Source organism: Pseudochaenichthys georgianus, chromosome 14, assembly GCF_902827115.2.
Source record: "Pseudochaenichthys georgianus chromosome 14, fPseGeo1.2, whole genome shotgun sequence".
NCBI lineage: Eukaryota > Metazoa > Chordata > Actinopteri > Perciformes > Channichthyidae > Pseudochaenichthys > Pseudochaenichthys georgianus.
Genome location: NC_047516.1, coordinates 24016375 through 24036757, shown reverse-complemented (window position 1 = coordinate 24036757; position 20383 = coordinate 24016375). Strand labels below are relative to the sequence as shown.

Genomic DNA, 20383 nt, shown 5'->3' with positions numbered 1-20383 from the left:
TGTGAAATCATTCATGTTGTTTGCATCATTTGTAACACGGTGGAGGGTGATTGTAGTGATGGGACTCTGCGTTGATGTAGCAGCTGGTTTAGGTCCGGATCTCTGGGATGTTGTGACCTCTGAGTGGAGCTGCTGGGTGAAGATCTTCATGTTGACCCAGTGGTTTGACCCAGGAGAGCGGAGCAGCCGGTGTCAGCGGTCTCACCTGGGTCCTCCTGAGGTGAAGCTGGAACCATAACACAAGGAGGAGGTTCAGTGGAGACAGGTTTCATCAGGAGGGTTTAATGTTTCCTTTTGATGTTCTGCTGCTGATGCAAAATAGTTCACTGTTAAAATGTGAGAGGAGATTAACGATGGATGGACCTGTTGGTCTGTTTAAGCTGCTCTTCATGAATCATCCACCAGAGGGCAGAGTGTTAGACTGACTGCTAGTTTCCTCTGTCGCTTTCAATAACTGGATAAGGTCACATCAGGTGAGGTGAGTTGGTGTGAGGTTGAAAAGTTTCCCCATGTTTGTTCCTAATGTTAAATATATTAGTTAATTACAGATATCATGTCACCCAGGACTAAAGCAAACAAGATTATACATCTATTTTTTTTCAAGGATATTTTTAGATCATAATAAATGGCTGATCTTTAATAATAACTTATTATTAATAATGTATTTTTTAACCATGTCAGTAGATTGTATTTGAAAGGAACATGAAGATGGCAGGATAAAAGTTTGAGGAAACTCATGTGACAGTGGCTGAAAGAAAATGATGTTAAACTGGTTTGACTGATCAGCCTGTTGATATGTTCCACCCTCCTTCAACTAAAATACAACAACCATTTCCTTGTTGGTTGGATTTTATGAGCAATTTAATTTTGATAATTTAAAACAACAAGAAAGATCAGCTTAACAAAAATAAATATATTGAACCCCTTGTGCTTCTCTTCACACAGATACCTGGACAAAGTCATCGTCCTGAACTGAATACCAAATACATCTGAAAGACATCCTGACTCCATCTGCTGGTGAATAAATGACACAACTGCATTCCTGCTGTTGATCAATCATCCTGTGACAGAGGAGAGAGAAAACCAAAGACTGTTTAAAGGAGGGAACGAGAGAAGATTTAGAGATTGTTGAAGACGCCATCAGAGGAGGTGAGATCTCTGCTGGGAAACACACAGTTGGAGTGAATAAAGAAGAGAAGTGGAGAGACTGTGAGTTGGTGAGTCCTGCAAATATCTTTTTTTTAAAACTACATCAACAGATTTTAGTTGAAATAAACAAATTATTTCCAGCAGGAAAGAGGTTAATCAAGTACTGTAATGTTAATTACTTTAAATGAGACAAACTTGCTTCCTCCAGTAATCTGTTGTGAAAGGAATCCACTCCCATATGTTCATGGACTTCAACAGCTCTTGTATTTCCTCTGCAGAGATCCATCAGTAAATCATCAGTGCGCTTCTGTACATGTTGAATACCTGCAGTCTGTCTCTCTTTACACTTTGTAGTTATGAAGTTGAATGAAGCGTCTGGATTCAGTGATGATCATTCTTGCAGTGGAAAGCTGTTGTAAAGCAGATCAAGAGGCTGTGCAGCTTTAGTCTCAGAGCTGGAAGATGTATTATGTATATGTTGAGTGAGTGACAGGTTGTACACTGACTGTGTCGATCAAGGACAAAGTTCACACGGCGGTTCAGAGGTATTTGATCTGAGCATTTGATTGGAGGTCCTCATCACGTTGAAGGTTTATGGAAAGTGTTCCTGTCTAACAACTTCTGTGCATGTCTGAACTACTCTCTCTCTCAGTGCTCTGGCTCTGTGTCTAACATTGTGCAACTTTGTTTTTTGTGCACTCAAGTTACTGCTACAATAATACTACATAAAGTGGTTTAACAGTATTTTCAGGAGAGATGATATTTATTTTTAGAGGCTGAAAACACAAACTAAGATAATGAGAAATCTGTATTTTCTTTAAAGAATTTGAGGCTACATTTCATATCCTGAAAATCCTGTTTTTTAAAAACCTTTTACTCTCCTATTTATACATTCTAAATATATGTAAGACATTAACTGAACATGCGTTGTTGTTTCAAAAACAACTATCATTATTTATTTTGCAGGGGTTTGTCTCTAAAAAGGAAATCCCAAAAGTGTTGAAATGAACTCATGTGGTATAATAATAATAATAATAATAATAATAATAATAATAATAATAATAGCTTGGATTTATATAGCGCCTTTCATGAGACCCAAGGTCGCTTTACAAAGAAGAACAGGAGCAGAAACAAACATAACAAAAAGAAAAGGCAGTCAGACAAACAAAACAACAAATAGATTAGGGGCCAAAAGCCTTAGCAAACAGATGGGACTTGAGGGCACTTTTGAAGGCGTCAAGTGTGGGGATGTTGAGGATCTCCGCAGGGAGAGCGTTCCAGAGGGGGGGGGGCTGCCACACTGAAGGCTCTGCCCTGGAAGGTTCGCAGGTTGGTGCGGGGGGTGGTAAGCAGGCCAGAGGTTCCGGGGTGGGGCATGTGGGCGGAGGATGTCCGATAAGTACTGGGGGGCATGGAGGGACCTGTAGGTGAGGAGGAGGACTTTGTAGGATATGCAGGACTTGACCGGCAGCCAGTGGAGGTGGATGAGGGTGGGAGTGATGTGCTGCCAGGGCTTTGTATGTGTGAATACCCTGGCAGCACAGGCTTGAGCATACCGTCCAGGGTTTTGTTGTGGACCCCAAACAGGACACCATAGCAGTAGTCCAAGCGGGAGGTGACAAACGCATGATGTATGATCCTTAATACCAATGAAAGGGTGAAGATATGATCATATGAATAAATGGGAGTGAAAAAGTGTTAAAAAAAAAATACACTGGAGTTGATAGAATGTATGTAGATATTAGGATTATACATTTAGAGAGTGTTTATCTTTACTCCTTGATACACTTGATAATATGAACACAGTGAGACAGACGTGTTGGCAGAACATGTTTCATGTTAGTGAAAAATAAAACCATGTGAAACTGGTTTAGTGTCGCTCAGCCTGTTGAAATGTTGAGTCCTCACTGGAGGACAAAGGCACGATCCTCTCCTTCTCTGTGGCATTTTATGAGCTTTTTAATAATTGACTAAGTTGATAAAGCATAAAGGAGCAGTTTGTTTATTGTGCTGTCCCATAGACTAAGTCTGATTCCTGCAGGGGCCGGAGTTTGAAACCTGACAAAAAAAGTCTGTATGCTGCAAGTCGCCCCTTCTCCCCTCTTTCATTAAATAAATGCAAAAAGCAGTAAAAATGATCTTTAACATATTCTTTATTCATTATTTTATATTTTGAGTACGTCCTCCAACGGATAAACAAGTCATAAAGATGTCAGACAGGATATAAGGAAATACATTTTAGTCAGTTGAAATGTTATACCCTCCATTGACTGAAATACAACAACCATGTTCTTGTTTGTTGCATTTGATTATCTTTTATTCTTATGTCAATGAAAAATTAAGATTTCATTAAAATGTTTTTAACCTTTTGTGTTTCTCTTCACACAGACACCTGTTCAACTGCATTGTCCCAACCTGAATACCAAAGTACATTTCCCTCTGAAAGACATCCTGACTCCATCTGCTGGAGAATACATGACATAGCAGCATTTCCTGCTGTTGATCAATCACCCTGTGATGGAGGAGAGAGGAAACCAAAGATTTAGAGATTGTTGAACAGAGCGGAGACGCCAATACAGGGTGTGAAGTCTCTGCTGGGAGACACACACGTTTGGAGTGCATTAGGGGAGAAGTGGACAGAACACTTTAGAAATAACTTTAAAATCAAATGGCTGAGAAAAACCCAAACATTGCACACCGCTGTCTCTATCTGTCTGACGATCTGACCAGTGTGAGACATGGAGACACATCTCAGCAGCTTCCTAATAATCCAGAGAGATTCACTAACGGTGCTCATGTTCTGGGCTCTGAGGGCTTCAGCTCAGGGAGACACAGCTGGGAGGTGGAGGTGGGAGATCATCCTGCCTGGGTTATAGGTTTGACTAAAGAGTCAGTTAACAGGAAGGGAAAGAAATGTGTCTCACCAAAATATGGAATCTGGTGTTTATGGCATGGCAGTGGAAAATACACTAATGGTATTAATAAGACTCTCAGAGTGAAGAAGAATCTCCAGAGGATCAGAGTCCAGCTGGACTATGACAGGGGGGAGGTCTCCTTCTACGACCCTGAAGACATGACTCACATCTACACTCACAAAGACACTTTCACTGAGGAACTCTTCCCATATTTCAGTATTGGAAAAGCTGGTGATGCTAAAACTGCTGATATCAAAATCTGTCAAACTAAGATTCCTCTGTGATGCTCAGGAGTGTTAGTTCAGACTTTATTCTGACTTCACTTTCCGTCTAGATCTCTTTGAAATAATCAGGATAAGAAACAGATGATCATCAGATCATAATTTTAGCCTGTAAGATTTCTAAATGTTCTGAAAATGTGATCATGTTTTATTTACAGCTTTCCCGAAGTCCCAGTGTAAAAAAAACATTGTTTTTAGTTATAGTTAATATTTGGTAATAGTTGTTCATAGGCTGTGTGTCGTGTTCATGTAACTCACTGACATTTTCTTTTTTTTATCTTAATCTGAGAATAATTGTTGACACATGGAAGAGGAATGTTTACATTTTTTAACCAACATCTTTAAATCAATTAACAGATGTTCTGTTTTCCTTTAATAGAGAGGCGAAGTCCCGCCCATCTACTTCCGCCCCATGGGACCTTATTTCGGAAAAAGTATGTATTGAAGTCAATGGGGACAGACAGATTATGTTTCGATCCCGTTTGAATTGTGCCACGAATTACACATATGATGTTTGTCAATCTTAAAAAAAAATGTCCATGTCAAAAAAGTCACAGTTTGTCATAAAACTGTTGAAATATAAGACTATGAAAAATACGCAACTAGAAAGACTACAAATCCCAGAGTCCCGGTCCCGCATGCTGGCTCTTATGGAACCGACAAACTCCCCTTGTGTGTGTGCACAGCTCTCAACGTGCCCAGACTTGGAGTGATTTTCACCTCTTTTAATACTTTCCGCCTCATTCTGAGAGAAAGAAGTGAGATGTGACGGCCTCTTGGTGTGTGGTGCGAGGCGGGAGATGTAGTTCATTGAGTGGTTTCACACAAAAAAGTGTTACTTCACAGTTTTACGACACATTTTTATTTTTTTGACTTGACAATTATATTTTTAATTGACAAACATCATGTGTGTAATTCGTGGCACAATTCAAACGGGATCGAAAGATAATCTTTCTCTCTCCATTGACTTCAATACATAATTTTTCCAAAATAAGGTCCCATGGAGCTCCCGCGCCAAGGGAGGGACTTCGCCTCTATGGATGTCATCAGAATGTTTTTTTGGAGAATTCTTGACTTTTAACAAATGTAATCATTTTGTTTGTCTTGCTGAAATGGCATGAAACCAACAAAACCAACAAATCAAAGCTGTCAATTCTCCTTTTATCCTCATCTAGTTTATAGTCAAACATCATTTGTATAGCACTATATTCATCCGTTTAACTTGAATAACTGATATGTTGGGGTCTTTTGACTTATTGTATATTTGGGTATGTTGTTTTACTGCAGGTAGCATCTTTGATTGATTCTTCGTCACGCGACATTCTCCGTACTGTATAGATGGACAATAACATTTATGGTAACTGAAAATGTCAATTTCTGATTAACCTAAAGGGAATAACAGTTTTACAATTAAGTTTAGTGTTTGTAATGCTGCTTCAGATCTCTTGTGATTGAATAACCAGCAGTTTTATTCAGAAATGTGAGGTTTTTTCCAGTTTCTTCACGTACATCTGTCAAATAGCCATGTGACAATCTACAGAGAATATACATGATGTAAGAGAATTGTACAAAAATATAAATAAATAATTTCTTAATGATGTAATCTCTTCTTATTCAATGCATTGCATCCCTCCATGAATCTCTTTTACCCTTTACATTAATGGACAGCCGGGGCTGGACTGGGACTACAAATCAGTCCGGGACTCTGGACCAGCCCACCTCGGTATCGCAAGTAATTACCACTAGTAAATTGTCAACAGGGGGGGGTGCTAGTGACTTATCCGACCGGCCCACTTCAGTACCGAACGTCCCCATGGCCAGTCCGCCCCTGATGGACAGCCAAATTCATGAAATCTATGTCTCCTTGTGTGAAGTCATGTGACGGATGAACCTGCTGTAAACAAAGAAGTTTTAAGAGTTAGTTAAAACCCAGCTGATCCAGTTGTTGATCAGCTGTGTGATTTAAAGCTGTAATAAAACAGCCTCATTAGTTAGCATACTTCCCACCTCTGGTCAATAATGACAGATCTTAATGTCAATAAGTTGTCAATATTTACTTATAATATATCTTGAGTATTATCATAAAAATAGCACCTTTTATTTATGATTTACAAGTAAAATCTAATAGAAATGCACAATATCTTTGAAAAATAGAGATCGCACATCAGTCAAGCATCAACCTACTGAAATATATGGATGTTATGTGACAGTATTTCTGAGAAAAAGTCAGCTGAAATGGTGGCATAGTTGCCACTACTTTACGTGTTAACAGCATGTTTGAACGTATTTGCAGCAGTAAATGTGGCTGTTTGGCCATTGACGTTGCCATAACAACACCTGAATTTAAATGTGCAACCTCTTTTTGTGACAGATTTTTGCAAGAAATTATAATTCTTCTGAATGATATTCCTATTGACAGCTAGTTTCTATGTGAACATTATGAGATGGACAGCCAGAGAGAATAAATGAAAAACAGTTATGAAATACTATATGACAAAACAATAATACAGTTTAAGTGATTTGTAGAATATCCATAAAGAAAAATCTGTTTACAGTTCTGTTTCATATGGGTGTTGAGAGATGTATCCATAGATCTCTTCATTTTGCTCTCAAAGTGCACCAGATTGATGCTTTTAACTTCAATATTTAAAAAAAGAAATCTTCCCGGGGGAGCATGCCCCCGGACCCCCCTAGAGGAGGTTAGGTCCACGGTGTGTACATGCTTATTTATACAATATGTGTGCTTATACTAACATCATAAGACAAAAGTTGGTTCCGTGTCGTGTGTAGTGAGAACGCGCTAGAGTGAGGGGGGCCGCCAAAGCTCGCTTAGGGCCCCCAAAAGTCTAGGGCCGGCCCTGCCTATTACATTAACACAAACACCATTAATCATCTCCAAATTGCGTAAAACATGTGGTTACATGTTGCGGTATGTCTTTTGGCCTGGTCTGAAGAGAGATGTGTCTCGGCACGTTAAAACATGTCAGACAGGGAAGCCAATTCGGCAGCGACCTGGGGGGGCAAGTCTTTGGTTTTTTGCCAAGGGCTAGTTTGTGGTTTATGGAAGGACATTCTGGGTTCTTCCAGGTGCTGGGTCAAGGGACTGACCAGAGTGATTTTCTGTTCACGGGAAAATATCGGAGAAGAGCTCCTAGCTATTTAGATGGTTAACGGTGTTCTTAGGAGAACTCCTTTCTTATGGGGGGGAGTGTGATGACCCCTCCACACCACGTGGGGTGCCGTCTGTTTGTGTGTGTGTGTGGTTTGTGGATTTTTCGCAGGTTCAGGTGCTGATGATGAGCTGCACCTGTGGGCGGACGCCTACCTGATGAGCTACACCTGATGAAGCGGGATAAAGGAGGAGCCCAGCTGGTTGCGTCGCTCTGACTCCTCTGGGCACTCTCTCTGCGCCAGCTTCGGGGACCTGATGCTGGTGTTTTAGTTTGTTTTGTTTAAACAAATAAACTATATTATTCGTACCTCTCGTCTCGCCTCCCTGCTTTTTGTTGCAGCCCAGGAGCCGGGTTGTAACACAGGTGTCATTATTTCAGTTTTTCTTAAAATATTGTTTTTTTTATTTCACAGATTTATTATTTCAGTTTTAGTTTACAAAGCAGCCTGCTACACACCTACTGTGTAGACTACTTTAAAAATGTACGGTTTTATCTATTATAAAAGTGAAATAATGGGACCACAGTAAATTAGTTTGCTGGCGAACATTGAATCTGAGATTAGTTTTCCAGTTGCTTCAAGAATTTTTAATACAACTATGCCTGTATTACTTTCTAATGTACACATTTGAACTCATTCATAACTCATAGGCTTCTTTTGTTCGAAAAATGTAGTGCTTTCTTCATTACCTGTGCTTTTGTAAAAATAGTAGTTTGTGTTCAGACCTTTCTGTGCCCTTATCATTTGAGATGTAAAAGTATATATTTAATAATTATCCAAACTTTAAAAATAAATATAAATAGATAGATACAGTTTGACTTACTAAGTTACTAATTAAAAACAGGTTTAGTAGTATTAACACAACATCTCCTCCTGTCCTCGTGAGGCAGTAATGCGCCATGAGCTGTTGGATACTAAAAGTGAGCGAAACTCAAACAAACAAACAAACAAACAAACAAACCAGTTGCCGTTTACTTAGCTTTTACATACGCAACTATGATTGCTATTTCTTTCTTTTGTTTTGAAGAAAGTGAACGACTAGTGTGCAAAGTATAACATTGAAACCCGCCATTACTTAACGTCAATGAATAACCCAGTGAACTGTGTACAGAGAAGATAGTTCTCAGTGAGCTAGCATCAGGCTAACGTCTCCAATATGAGCAGGTTTAAACCGTCGACAAGCGGCAGGTGCAGAGCTCCTGTCCGGCCGAGCAAAGAGCCCCCAGCCCCCGGAGGAGCCAACAAGGTGCTGGCCGAGAGGAACCATGCTGTGGTGGCGGTGGGAGCATGGGTGGAGAGCGAACACGACTTTATGGAGCACCCATCTGTGAGTTTGGCATTTAATGCTAAAGAGCTAAGCTAGCTTGTACTGTTGCTAAGCTAGCTTGTACTGTTGCTAGGCTAGCTTGTACTGTTGCTAGGCTGTCGAATGAGACCTTTAGTGGTGATGATGACCAGACAAGTTGGTTAAAAAAGTTTGTTGATTGTTGTTGAAATACACGTGAAGTAACCTGAGTAAAAGTAGCAACACTGAGAAGGGAAGAGTATATAAGTACATTTACTGAGGTACTGTACTTTCATGCATCTTGAACCTCACATTGTACTTTTGAATCCACTACATTTTATTGACAATATTAGTTATTTTGCAGATTCAGGTTAATAAAAATAAGTCAAGGAGTAAATTGGGATTTATAGATTAAACTACTCGCAGTACATATGTTTACACTAAATGAGGTCCACCTTTACCAGCTGCATTTGATGTGTTGTCGTGGGCTTTTCTTCTTGATTTATATTCTCTATTCATTAATCAATTATTTATTGGTCTCAGAACTGTGAAATATTTTTAAATGACCTTCAAATTTACCAAACCCAAAGCACTATTCATTAAATGAATTTAGAAAACGCTTGATACATTCTCACATTCATATGAATTTAGAGTCCTGATTTAACCTAAGGTGCTCCAACCTGTTTTCCCATGTCTTGATTCAGGCTCTTGCTTTGCTCACTGAAGAGATCCAGGCAGAGAAGAGGAGGGAGACTGAGGAGAGCCTTCTACGATTTCAAGAGGAAGTACGCCATCGTGTGGCGCAGAAAGCTCAAGTCAGCAAGAAGAGATGTACAAGACTCAGAAAAGTGTGAAAATGCATATCATTAATTTGCTTTTTTAAATAATGTCTGCCCTGTATGATATGCATGAAGCCTGGCAAAGCCTTCTTGTTTTCAAAAACTGTTGTTCTTCCTACCTGATCGACCTGCTCATTGTAAATGTGTTCCATGTCCAGGTGAAACCTGAGAGGAGAATCCCGCAGAAGCAGCAACATGTCTGGACTCGGCATGTTGCTGGGGAGAGGCTGATGTCAGCGGGAGGCGCTGCAAAACACAGGCTGACAGACAGGAGCCCTCAGGAGGTGAGAGGCTATTACATATAAGTCATTTAAGTTTAGCAAGGTCATTTAATACTTGTATTTCTTTCACTGATTTTAACTGTTAAAATGATTTCTCCCGTATTTAACAATGTCACAATATATGCCCCTTCGCATTAAAGCAGTGGTGTCAAACTCAATTTCATCACAGGCCACATCAGCATTATGGTTGCACTCGAAGGGCCGGTTGTAACTTTAAGAATATATAAAAATACATATATAAATATATAATCTTTACAAAATAATGTATTATATTACATTATTGCCTCTGCATTGGATTACATTACATTACATTGCATTTAACTGACGCTTTTATCCAAAGCGACGTACAATAAGTGCGTTCGACCAACAAAATACAAACTTGAAGAAAACAGAATCATAAAGTACATCAGGCTTCATAGAGCTAAAACATTTCAAGTGCTACTCAACTGGCTTTAGGTAAGCCAGTCCTTTATTAGTATATAAGTGCTTTGTTAATAGTTCTATCGCTCGAAGTGGAGTCGAAAGAGATGAGTTTTCAGACTGCGCCGGAAGGTGTGTAAGCTTTCTGCCGTCCTGATGTCAATGGGGAGCTCATTCCACCATTTTGGAGCCAGGATAGCAAACCCACGTGTTTCTGCTGATGGGAACTTGGGTCCCCCTCGCAGCGAGGGTGCAGCGAGTCGTTTGGCTGATGCAGAGCGAAGTGCACGCGCTGGGGTGTACAGTTTAACCATGTCCTGGATGTAGGAAGGGCCAGATCCATTCGCAGAATGGTACGCAAGTACCATTGTCTTGAAGTGGATTCTAGCAGTTACCGAAAGCCAGTGGAGGGAGCGGAGGAGCGGCGTGGTGTGGGAGAATTTAGGAAGGTTGAAGACCAGGCGAGCCGCTGCATTCTGGATGAGCTGCAGAGGTCGGATTATTATCGGATAGGGTAATAACTTCATAATTAACTACGTCTGAAAGCAGAAGTCTAGGGCAAATAATTGCAAGTCTCTTTTGTGAGAATGTCACAAAATGATTTAAAAAGAAAGAGCAGCTATCCTTTGGTGTTTTTTTTTTTTAAAGTAAGATTTTGAAAAAAGGCTAATTTGAGATGCATTGTGGGACATGTAGTTTATGGGCAACTTACTTTTATAAAGTGGCATGTAACCGTATAATAAACATATTATATTCTTTGCAAGCTCTTGTGGGACCGCATAAAATGAAGTCGCGGGCTGGATTTGGCCCCTGGGCCTTGAGTTTGACACCCCTGCATTAAAGTCAATACAATTGTTTTTTTGCTTGTGAAATGGCATCAAAACGGCATTATGATTGATCTTCTTTACGGCAGTACTGCAAAAAATGGCAGGTTAGAAAGATATTGTATATATTCGATGTAATTCAGAAATGGTGTCTCCATTCTATAGTTTGTCCACCACAGAGCACTGCTGATTAATTGCACAGCATTTTCAACCATCTTGGTTACAGGTGCTTTCGGATGCATCACTTAAAGATTAGATCCTGGACACTGATTCAATGTATTGGTCATTATCACACATTTTTAATAGTGTCATTAATTGTTTGATATAATAATATAATATATATATAAAATAATATTGTCGGATTTATATCTATCAGATATTTGCGGCTTTCCATATCAATATTGGCATTGTACTAAGAAATCCTGTTTTTGTCAGGTATGTTAAATGTGGAGGATCAAAGTCTGCCGAGGGTCCCAAACAGACTTTATCCTCACTTTATAATGTCAGCCCTATTTCCTTCAGTGTGTTGTGCAATGTGTGTTGTTTGTGGCAGTCAGAATTGCTTGGTGTCCTTGTGTGACTAATACAATAATGTGACAGTGATTAATTTATAGGATGATTTATTTCCATGATTTTCCAGCCTAGAGGAGGCATGAGGCAGGTGAGACTCAGACTGGCTTCCTGTCGGATGATCCCGCATGGGGAAATGACGTCAGACCATCCCGGCACCGCATGGAACATCTCTTCAACCAGACATGTGAGTGTGTGTGTCTCACACTTGTTCCTCTTTTGTTCACACAATGTTCCCGATGTTGTGTATTGCTATTCTCCACATCCAGAGTGATATTAAGCACATTTTCCACCAAACAGAAATCTGATATGCTGGGAGCAGAGCAGCAAGGGCAGGATGTTCAGGGAGGAGGAGAAGAAGAGGAGGAAGAGGGGGATGAACTTCTCTTCAACAGTCAACATGAATGTCCCCTCGTTCAGCAAAAGGTTAATAAATATCCACGGTGCAGCAGTTCCATATTCTTTTTATAAACTGTTTAATACACACTTAATTTGTATAAAAAAGACACACAGTTGCTGCTTGACAACAGGAAATATGCCAACATGTAACTGTAGATATAGGTCTGATATTTAAAAATGGAAAAAGCTTATACATCAATGAGCCTTAAATCGTATCACCATGTTTATGATGTTATACCAGATGCGAAATATGACAGGCTAAGAGTTAGTGAAGGCCTCTGTTTAAACCAAACACAGCATTTAATAGATGAGAGTAACACCTACGTCACTTCCGCCCACTGTTGGGGGAAAACAACGCTGTCATTTGAATGGCGGTCAATACAAATTCTGAAATTTTTGTCAATCCAATCAGAAACTTAAGAAAACCGTGGATTTTCTGATCTTCAGAGAGCCCAATTACGATGGCCAGTCAGGCAAATATTACATTATATCATTGGAAATCGACGATCGGGCTCGATATATGGTTCAATTAAAATCAGTAGGCAAGGCCGTAATTTTCGCCGGCTGTTACTCTCATGAGCGAGACGGAAAATAATAGTTTTATCATGCCAACAAGCTGCTGTGTCGTTTATTGCACCTCAAACATTAAAACAAATCCGGAGTTCAGTGTTTCTGGACTTCCTCTAAGAAGAAAGGACAGTAAAAGAAGAGCTCTGTGGCTTCAGGCTCGATCGCCATTCAAATGACAGCGTTGGTTCCCCCAAAAGTGGGCGGGGCTGTAAAGTGATGTTACTCTCATCTATGGACATCGATCGCCTACTGCTATATTTAACCATATATCGAGCCCGATCGTCGACTTCCAATGATTTAATGTAATTGTTTGCCTGACTGGCCATAAGAAACAGACTTATCTTGTTACATTTGTATTGACAACAAAAGCTAAGTGGTTAACTAGAAGGTGTACAATACATATGTTGTTATCTGTCTCTGTTCTGTGTTTATGTCTCAGGTGAGCAGACCTAGGATGTGGGATTCGGACCTATCACAGCCTGATCCTGGTTCAAAGTCAGACCTCAGAGTCTCTCAGGCCCTCTGGCCTCTACCTGACCAGGAAGAACTGAAGAAACAGGTAGACAACGCAATGAGCTTCGACTTAAGGAGTTTAAACTCTGTCCTGTCAGACCACATTGTTCAGATAGCACGTCCTCTCTCCCCTCTGCAGCGTCAGTCTCAGTTCGTGATGCACCGCCGTCAGTACATGAACATTGAGAGAGAGCAAGTGAAGGAGAATAAACAGAACAGGAAACACCTGAAGAGGACCGCCAGGTGACGAGACTGCACTCATTTCTCCAGCAATCACTTCCTGTTATTTGTGTGGTTAAAGTGATTCTTCGCCCACAATCTGTCTTCCGAGTACCAAACAATCTGTAGCTTTGAACGAAAGCCTGAAATGTTTTTTTTTTTTTTTTAAACATCAGCTTCGAGTTTAAATAATTGATTGTTAGGGCCGCAAATAACAATTATTTCATTATTGATTAATGTGATTTTTTTCTAGAATAGCCTATACATCTTTTAGTCTCAATATTGATTATTACTCTGCTGCTTGAATAGTTAAACATCGATTTATTATGTGCAACAATTTGAGAAGTTAAAAAGTGAAAGCCTTTTATTGTGAGATCTTGCGTGGAGCCCCAGATCGAGGGAGATTATCAGTGGTCTTGTATGTCTTCCATTTTCTAATAATTGCTCCCACAGTTGATTTCTTCACACCAAGCTGCTTACCTATTGCAGATGCAGTCTTCCCAGTCTGGTGCAGGTCTACCATTTTGTTTCTGGTGTCCTTTGACAGCTCTTTGGTCTTGGCCATAGTGGAGTTTGGAGTGTGACTGTTTGAGGTTGTGGACAGGTGTCTTTTATACTGATAACGAGTTCAAACAGGTGCCATTAATACAGTTAACAAGTGGAGGACAGAGGAGGCTCTTAAAGAAGAAGTTACAGGTCTGTGAGAGCCAGAAATCTTGTTTGTTTGTAGGTGACCAAATACTTATTTTACCGAGGAATTTACCAATTAATTCATTAAAAATCCTACAATGTGATTTCCTGGATTCTTTCCCCCCATCCTGTCTCTCATGGTTGAAGTGTACCTAGGATGAAAATTACAGGCCTCTCATCTTTTTAAGTGGGAGAACTTGCACAATTGGTGGCTGACTAAATACTTTTTTGCCCCACTGTACATGACATTAATAACACGGCAGTATTCCCTTATTTAGCCCAAATGTGTCTGAATGCTCTAATCTCAACATGTGATTCTATAGCATTAGACTCATCAATGTCCCTGTCTTCCCTGAAGTATTAAAGCAGAGAAAGAACAGGTTCGTGTGGAGGAGGAGAGAAAGTTGGAGAGAGTCCGGCAGCTCGCTGAAGCCCGACAGAAGCTGCAGGAGAGAGAGCTGCTGGTCCTGGAGAGACTGAATCTGGAGGAGGAAGAGGACGCGAGAGCTGAGGAGCTGCAGAGGAGGAAAAGGGAAGAGCAAGGGAAAGTATCTGCAAGGTAAGACAGTTATTTACCAATCTTCACTGATCTGAGCATGCTTATAGGTCGACAGGTTTTACTGCATATGTGAAAAGTAGTTGTTTAAAGTCTTTGGTGGCTCTAGAGGAAGTCTGACTCTTATCACTTCCGTTTCACACCGTTGAGGTTCACAAGTGGCTTCGTGAATCTGATAAACAGTTAACTCTGCAGGTTCATCGAGGCTCTGAGAGCTCGGATGAAGGAGCGAGTGTCTCAGGAGAAGCTGGAGCCTCCTCCTCTCTGCTGCTGCGCATCGTCTTTCTGGGACTCCCACCCCGACACCTGTGCTAACAACTGCGTCTTCTACAACAATCCCAAAGGTACTCCCTTCACACCAGGGCTCTCGACTAACTTTTTTCCCCATCCTCCCGGAACCGCCCCGAAATACAATATAAGCCTTCCCGAAATTAATGTGGACCGTCCCGAATTTAAAATGTTAGTTTTTCTACATTATCATTAGTTAAAATCATTCAAAGTGACCTTTAACATAAATAAAACATCATACAAATCATTAGATGATAATTCATCAACCTTTTTACTTGAGTAAATCAGTCAATCACATAAACAAAGGCCACATATATTTAAACAAACAAATGAGAAAATTACATCTAATCAAGTCCCATCCAATTAACAAAAAAATCCAACACTGTCCTGAAGACAGAACCCAGAGTACCCACTAACCAGGATGACAGCCTGTCAGTCAGGAGACCTTTACAAACGGCCCCGCCCCCTCGCACCCAGACGGGAGAGAGAGATCTCATCTGGATTGGAAAGCTCGAAAATACATCATAGACGCATGTTGTAGTCTTATTGCATATTAGAAACGGAGTTGGTGAAACTAAAACTGCGATATAATGTGTATGTAGCAATAATACATATGACTTATATTTTTTAAATGTCTCCAGTACCGATAAAAAGTCAGATAACGTCGGAGCTTAACGTTACCACTGTCTTTAATAATTCCGGCGCGGGGCCCGTTTAATACCGGGGCTCGGTACCCATCCCTACATGGGGAGAGGCAGCATATTGCTAAGGACTAAATACGATGGAGGGTTCTCATCTCAGCCTTATTACCCATAGGGGATGAAGAGGAGTAAGTAAATAAAGAGGCCGGCGCTCCAGGGTCTGGTTCTGCTGTGCGTTTTTGTGATGTAACGGTAAAACATTTCAGAATTCCTCCACGGGATGCCATTGGACATCACTCAACCCGCGAAATACACACACTCAGTACATAGCTAGACCCGCGAATTTGCGGCCCAGGAATTCGCGGGCACAGCTGAAGCTACATGTGTGTGTATTTCACGGGTTTCTAAATGTGTTGTGCTTGTGTGTTTATGTTGACAAGGAGGTTTAATAACTGTGTGCTACACAAAACGTGCAGTCAGTTTCATTTTCAGTACTTGTTGTCTCTTCCACAGCATATGCCAAGGCGTTACATTCAACAATGTTGAGTTTGGATTTGCAGTCAAGGTGAACTTAAACTGAAAAGAGACCATGCTGTCTATCGGAAGGAACATTTCGGGAAATCCAACGCAAGAAAACTCAACTGAGATTCAGACTGGAAGATTGATGAAATGTTTTGGTTTTTCGTGCGTTCAGTGCCCAGACTATTTTTAGCCACCAGACTGATGCATCTTAATAAATATCAGGTAGATTGCCTTGATATTCTTTTCCAGAGATTCATGAGATGAATCCAGCTCCAGGAGTCCCAAACTTTTCAACAAGTTATGTCAACGACACCAAATATCTCAACAATGAGAGATGGATTTGCGCAACATATTTTAAAGACATTGATGGATTTAAAGTGATGATTGATCCCAGACTTTTTTTTTTTTACTATAGACCTGCATTACTTAAGACAAGAGATGCTGTAGATTCATAAATGCAGACTCGCTCTCTGGAGTTCCTGCTTTAACAAAAATAATAGTTGTGTTTTTTTTATGCAGATGTTATGCTAATTCATCTATGAATTGTAGAGGTAGCAATTACAATTGTTTGTGGGAATGTTGCTGTTGTTGATATAAGCATCAGATTGTAATTGCACCAAAGACAGATGTACATTCTCAGTGTAGAGGTAAAGATGTGTAACGTTTTATACAACTTCACATGAATGTACTTTTAGTTTATTTATTGCTAATGAAGATATAAGCATGTAAGCTTCTCGCTACAAAGCTGTGATAAGTATGTTATCAGGAAGGTCAGTCAGTACATGTCTAAACTGGTAGATTTTCTGTTTGTTGTGTGGGATTTTTGAAGAATCTACTTTGGGTCATGTCAGCTGTTTAAACATTTTAATAAAAAACGAAATTCTGGACTACTTCAGGTAATTAGATGTTGTTCTAAATGGCTAAAGTATTCTAAAATTGTGCTTTTTGAATTGCTTTATTTGTATTATTATATTGTGTATAACAAGTGTTTTTAAATGTATATTGTGTTACTTTAACTGAAGCACAGAAAAAAGAAAGGACAATATTAAATGTCGTCTTTAGCACATTTATTTTCATTATTATTATTATTACTATGTTGTATTTTTTACAAGGGGGGTATCAGCTGTTCCTTCCACTCGCTGCTTCCTGTTTGTCGTGACGTCAGAGCGGAATGGAGTCACATGGAAGCCAGGAGCCACCGTCTGGAAAACCTTATGGAATAACACACTTAGGCTAAAAATATTAATCTTTTTTAAATCTTACTCACAACCTTCGCCGCCTCCTTGTCTGAACTCGTACGGCTGCACAGATGAAGGCTGGCTCTCCGGATCTGGGCATAATATAAACTCTCAGCCGGCGGGACAGTATGGAGGAATGCTGGATGTTTACGGACTGTATCACGGACCGTAACGCTACACGGTTACTTTGTTATTGCTTCAGCTAACACACGGCTTCGTATTGTCTTAAACATTAGCTTGCATAAAACAAGTTATTGTTTTACGTTAGAAGCTAGCGAACTCTTCTACGGTTTCAACCGTTACAAACCGTTAATAACCAGCCGGTAACTTGGCTACCCACAGTGCCTTCAACTGCGATATTAGGACTCCGAGGACATGCCTGAAATCTGACGCTTAGTTTTAAGTTTTGCTCAAGTTTTCATTGAAAAATGAAGTCGCCACTGGCTCCCGGGATACGGTTACTCACGTCCTTTTCTCGAGATGGTTGGTAAGTTTCCATTCCTTTTGTTCTCGACAATCATAGTTAATGGCATCCTAATTACAGCCGTTGCCCGTCTGGGTGTTATCTCTTTACTGTGAATGATTGGCTTAACCTGGTCGATAAACATACATTCTGAGAATTTGTGATGGGGGGGGGGGGGCGGTTAACCCAGTGTTTACTTTATAAAGAAGTACACCACAACATCCTGCTACTTGTTCCACACTCTCCACCACCGCTTGTTTTCGTCGTGGTAGCAGTTTGGGTTCTGATGTGAAAAACAACAGCGACGCCAAACTAACTACATACACAAAAGTGACGTTTTAAAGCTTTCTCTCTCATCGATATGCATTTGACCTTTAATCGATACAGTCGACACAATCAAGAATTCCAAGAATTTGAATTATCAAAGTGGTGCTTTATTGTAATAACACTTCAGTTTCAGTTATCCTTTCACATTCAGGACATTATTCATTTATTTAGTTTGATGATTTCACAACAACCAAGACACTGATGGCCCAGCAGTTTAGTAATAAAGCTCACACCCAGCATGAAAAGAAAAGGTGGGAAGTACATTCACTAAAATTTAAATACAATTTTGAGGTACTTGTACTTTACTTGAGTATTTCCATTTTCTGCCACTTTGTACTTTTACTCCACCACATGTATTTAATACCTTTAGTTACTTTACAGATGTGGATGAATGATGTGAAATATAATCAAGTGTTAAATCAGACTTTAGTTCCACCTGGAGTAAATCCACCAGCTACCCTGCAGTCTACAAAGTACTTCAGACTAGCTGCACCTCCACCACAGCTACCTGCAGTCTACAAAGCCATTCAAACCAGCTGCACCTTCACCAGCTTTGAGAACACTTTCATGATCAATCATTATAAAACATATCATATATATTATTCTGAAATGGACCAATCTGCACAATGACTACTTTTACTGTCACTATTTTAACTATATTTTGATAATACGTTTGCTTGAGTAACATTTAGAATACAGGACTTTTACTGTAACAGAGTATTCCTACACTCTGGTACTTTTACTCAAGTACAAGATCTGAGTACTTCTCCCACCTCTGGAAAATAACAGATACATGTATATTGTAAAACAGGACAACACATCCCACATGTACTAGCTGTCTGTTTGCTGCACTTGATGTAGTGAGGGACTTATATGGGCATAGATATGTCTCATAATTATTTGTGTGAACATAAAAATAATTTGTGTGTAAATATGTGAATTGTAAATGTAAAAAACATCCACAAATGCATTTAAAAGATTTGCAAACTCACAAATACATTTGCAAGTGTAAAACGGATCTGCAAATACGCTAAATATGTTCACAAATAAAAAAAAGATCAGTGAATATCTCTTTAACATTTACAACTTTCGATCAGGCATTTGTGAATCCATTTTGTATTTGTGGACCAAAATGCGCTCGCGGATCTCAACTCTGTTCACGGATCTCAAATCTCTGTTCGCGGATCGTCTTTTTACACACACGGAATTTTGAGACATATTTTCCGCCGGTCTCGGCTAAAATCTACTCGTGTCACTCGGTTATTTTCGGAAACCACGTGATGGCCCGCTGATGACTACATTTCCGCATGATTTCAAAGTAAGAGCATGATGGTTTGTTTAATGCTCTGTTTTGTTTATAATGAACAGCGGAACGTTAGATGCATTCTTCATCACCATCACCCTCATCATCATGTTATAGTGATACAGTTAGTTTGTGTTATTGGTTCAATAGCATATCTCGAGCACCTTCGTTGATGTTGAAGTGCAGGCTATACGCCACTTCCGGGTCCCCGGGGGAGCAGCTGGCAGCGAAGCAGCCCAGATAAAACTCTTTCTTCATTGTTTGTTGTGTATTCAGTCAAGCGGGTCAAAGTTACAAAGCACTTCACATCTTATTAATCGGCCTAATTTTACTTTACCAGTGCAGTAATAAAGTAATCTGTAGAAAAGCACCGTATTTAGGTCAGCCTTCATAGTAAGGCTCCATTACATGTTATAATATTCATCGTGTCCTTTCTACTGATATATTCCTGTCTATTGCTTTCATTTGTATTTAATGTTATTGTGTTTATACTTGTTTCCACACATTTCACAATTTGGGATGAATGAAGTATCTATCTATATATGATATCCATCTATCTATATCTGTCTGTCTATCTGATCTATTTTATTTTTATTACACATTAATGCAACTATATAATCAAAAGTTTTAACACATACAGAGAACCTTTTAAAGCATAATGAGTACTTCAAATGTAAGTCCATTTGGCTAGTACTTACATACCTTTACTTAAGTAAGACTATAAAGGCAAGACTTTTACTTCAGTCAAGTATCTGAATACTTTGTCTGCTACTGGTAGTCCATGGATCCATTGCTCTTAATTTCCAGTCGTAAAGAGAACCAACTGTAATGTGTTCAAGTAGATGTCCTTTCCAAATGAATCTGATGGTAACATTGGGTCAATATTAGCATTAAGGTGTTCCATCTGTTGATCACTCAG

At 39.8% G+C, this 20383-nt stretch overlaps 3 protein-coding genes across 3 annotated transcripts in view; all 3 read left to right on the top strand.

Moving 5' to 3' along the window:
- LOC117458041 (trichohyalin-like) overlaps nt 1-17199 on the top strand; it is a 50785-nt gene extending 33586 nt beyond the window's left edge. The window contains exons 3-10 of the mRNA XM_034098280.2: nt 9799-9924; nt 11806-11922; nt 12036-12161; nt 13144-13263; nt 13357-13460; nt 14485-14685; nt 14878-15026; nt 16125-17199. Coding sequence (XP_033954171.1) covers nt 9799-9924; nt 11806-11922; nt 12036-12161; nt 13144-13263; nt 13357-13460; nt 14485-14685; nt 14878-15026; nt 16125-16180 — 999 coding nt within the window. The 3' untranslated portion in view covers nt 16181-17199. The remainder of the gene's footprint in view (nt 1-9798; nt 9925-11805; nt 11923-12035; nt 12162-13143; nt 13264-13356; nt 13461-14484; nt 14686-14877; nt 15027-16124) is intronic.
- LOC139435139 (coiled-coil domain-containing protein 15-like) lies at nt 8459-9655 on the top strand. Its single transcript, XM_071205506.1, has 2 exons — nt 8459-8843; nt 9506-9655. Exons 1-2 carry the CDS (start codon nt 8673-8675, stop codon nt 9653-9655), a joined length of 321 nt encoding a protein of 106 aa, XP_071061607.1. The 5' UTR covers nt 8459-8672.
- A 585-nt stretch (nt 17200-17784) lies between the features above and the next one.
- Nucleotides 17785-20383, top strand: part of slc37a2 (solute carrier family 37 member 2) — a 31756-nt gene continuing 29157 nt past the window's right edge. Inside the window, exon 1 of the mRNA XM_071205496.1 lies at nt 17785-17858. Within this exon, the coding sequence (XP_071061597.1) occupies nt 17800-17858 (59 nt within the window). The 5' untranslated portion in view covers nt 17785-17799. The remainder of the gene's footprint in view (nt 17859-20383) is intronic.

Bases quoted from the DNA above. Each gene is read 5' to 3' on its own strand.
- LOC139435139 (XM_071205506.1), top strand. From the start codon at position 8,673: ATGAGCAGGTTTAAACCGTCGACAAGCGGCAGGTGCAGAGCTCCTGTC. The intron at 8,844-9,505 runs GTGAGTTTGGCA...GTCTTGATTCAG, and splicing joins ACTTTATGGAGCACCCATCT to GCTCTTGCTTTGCTCACTGA.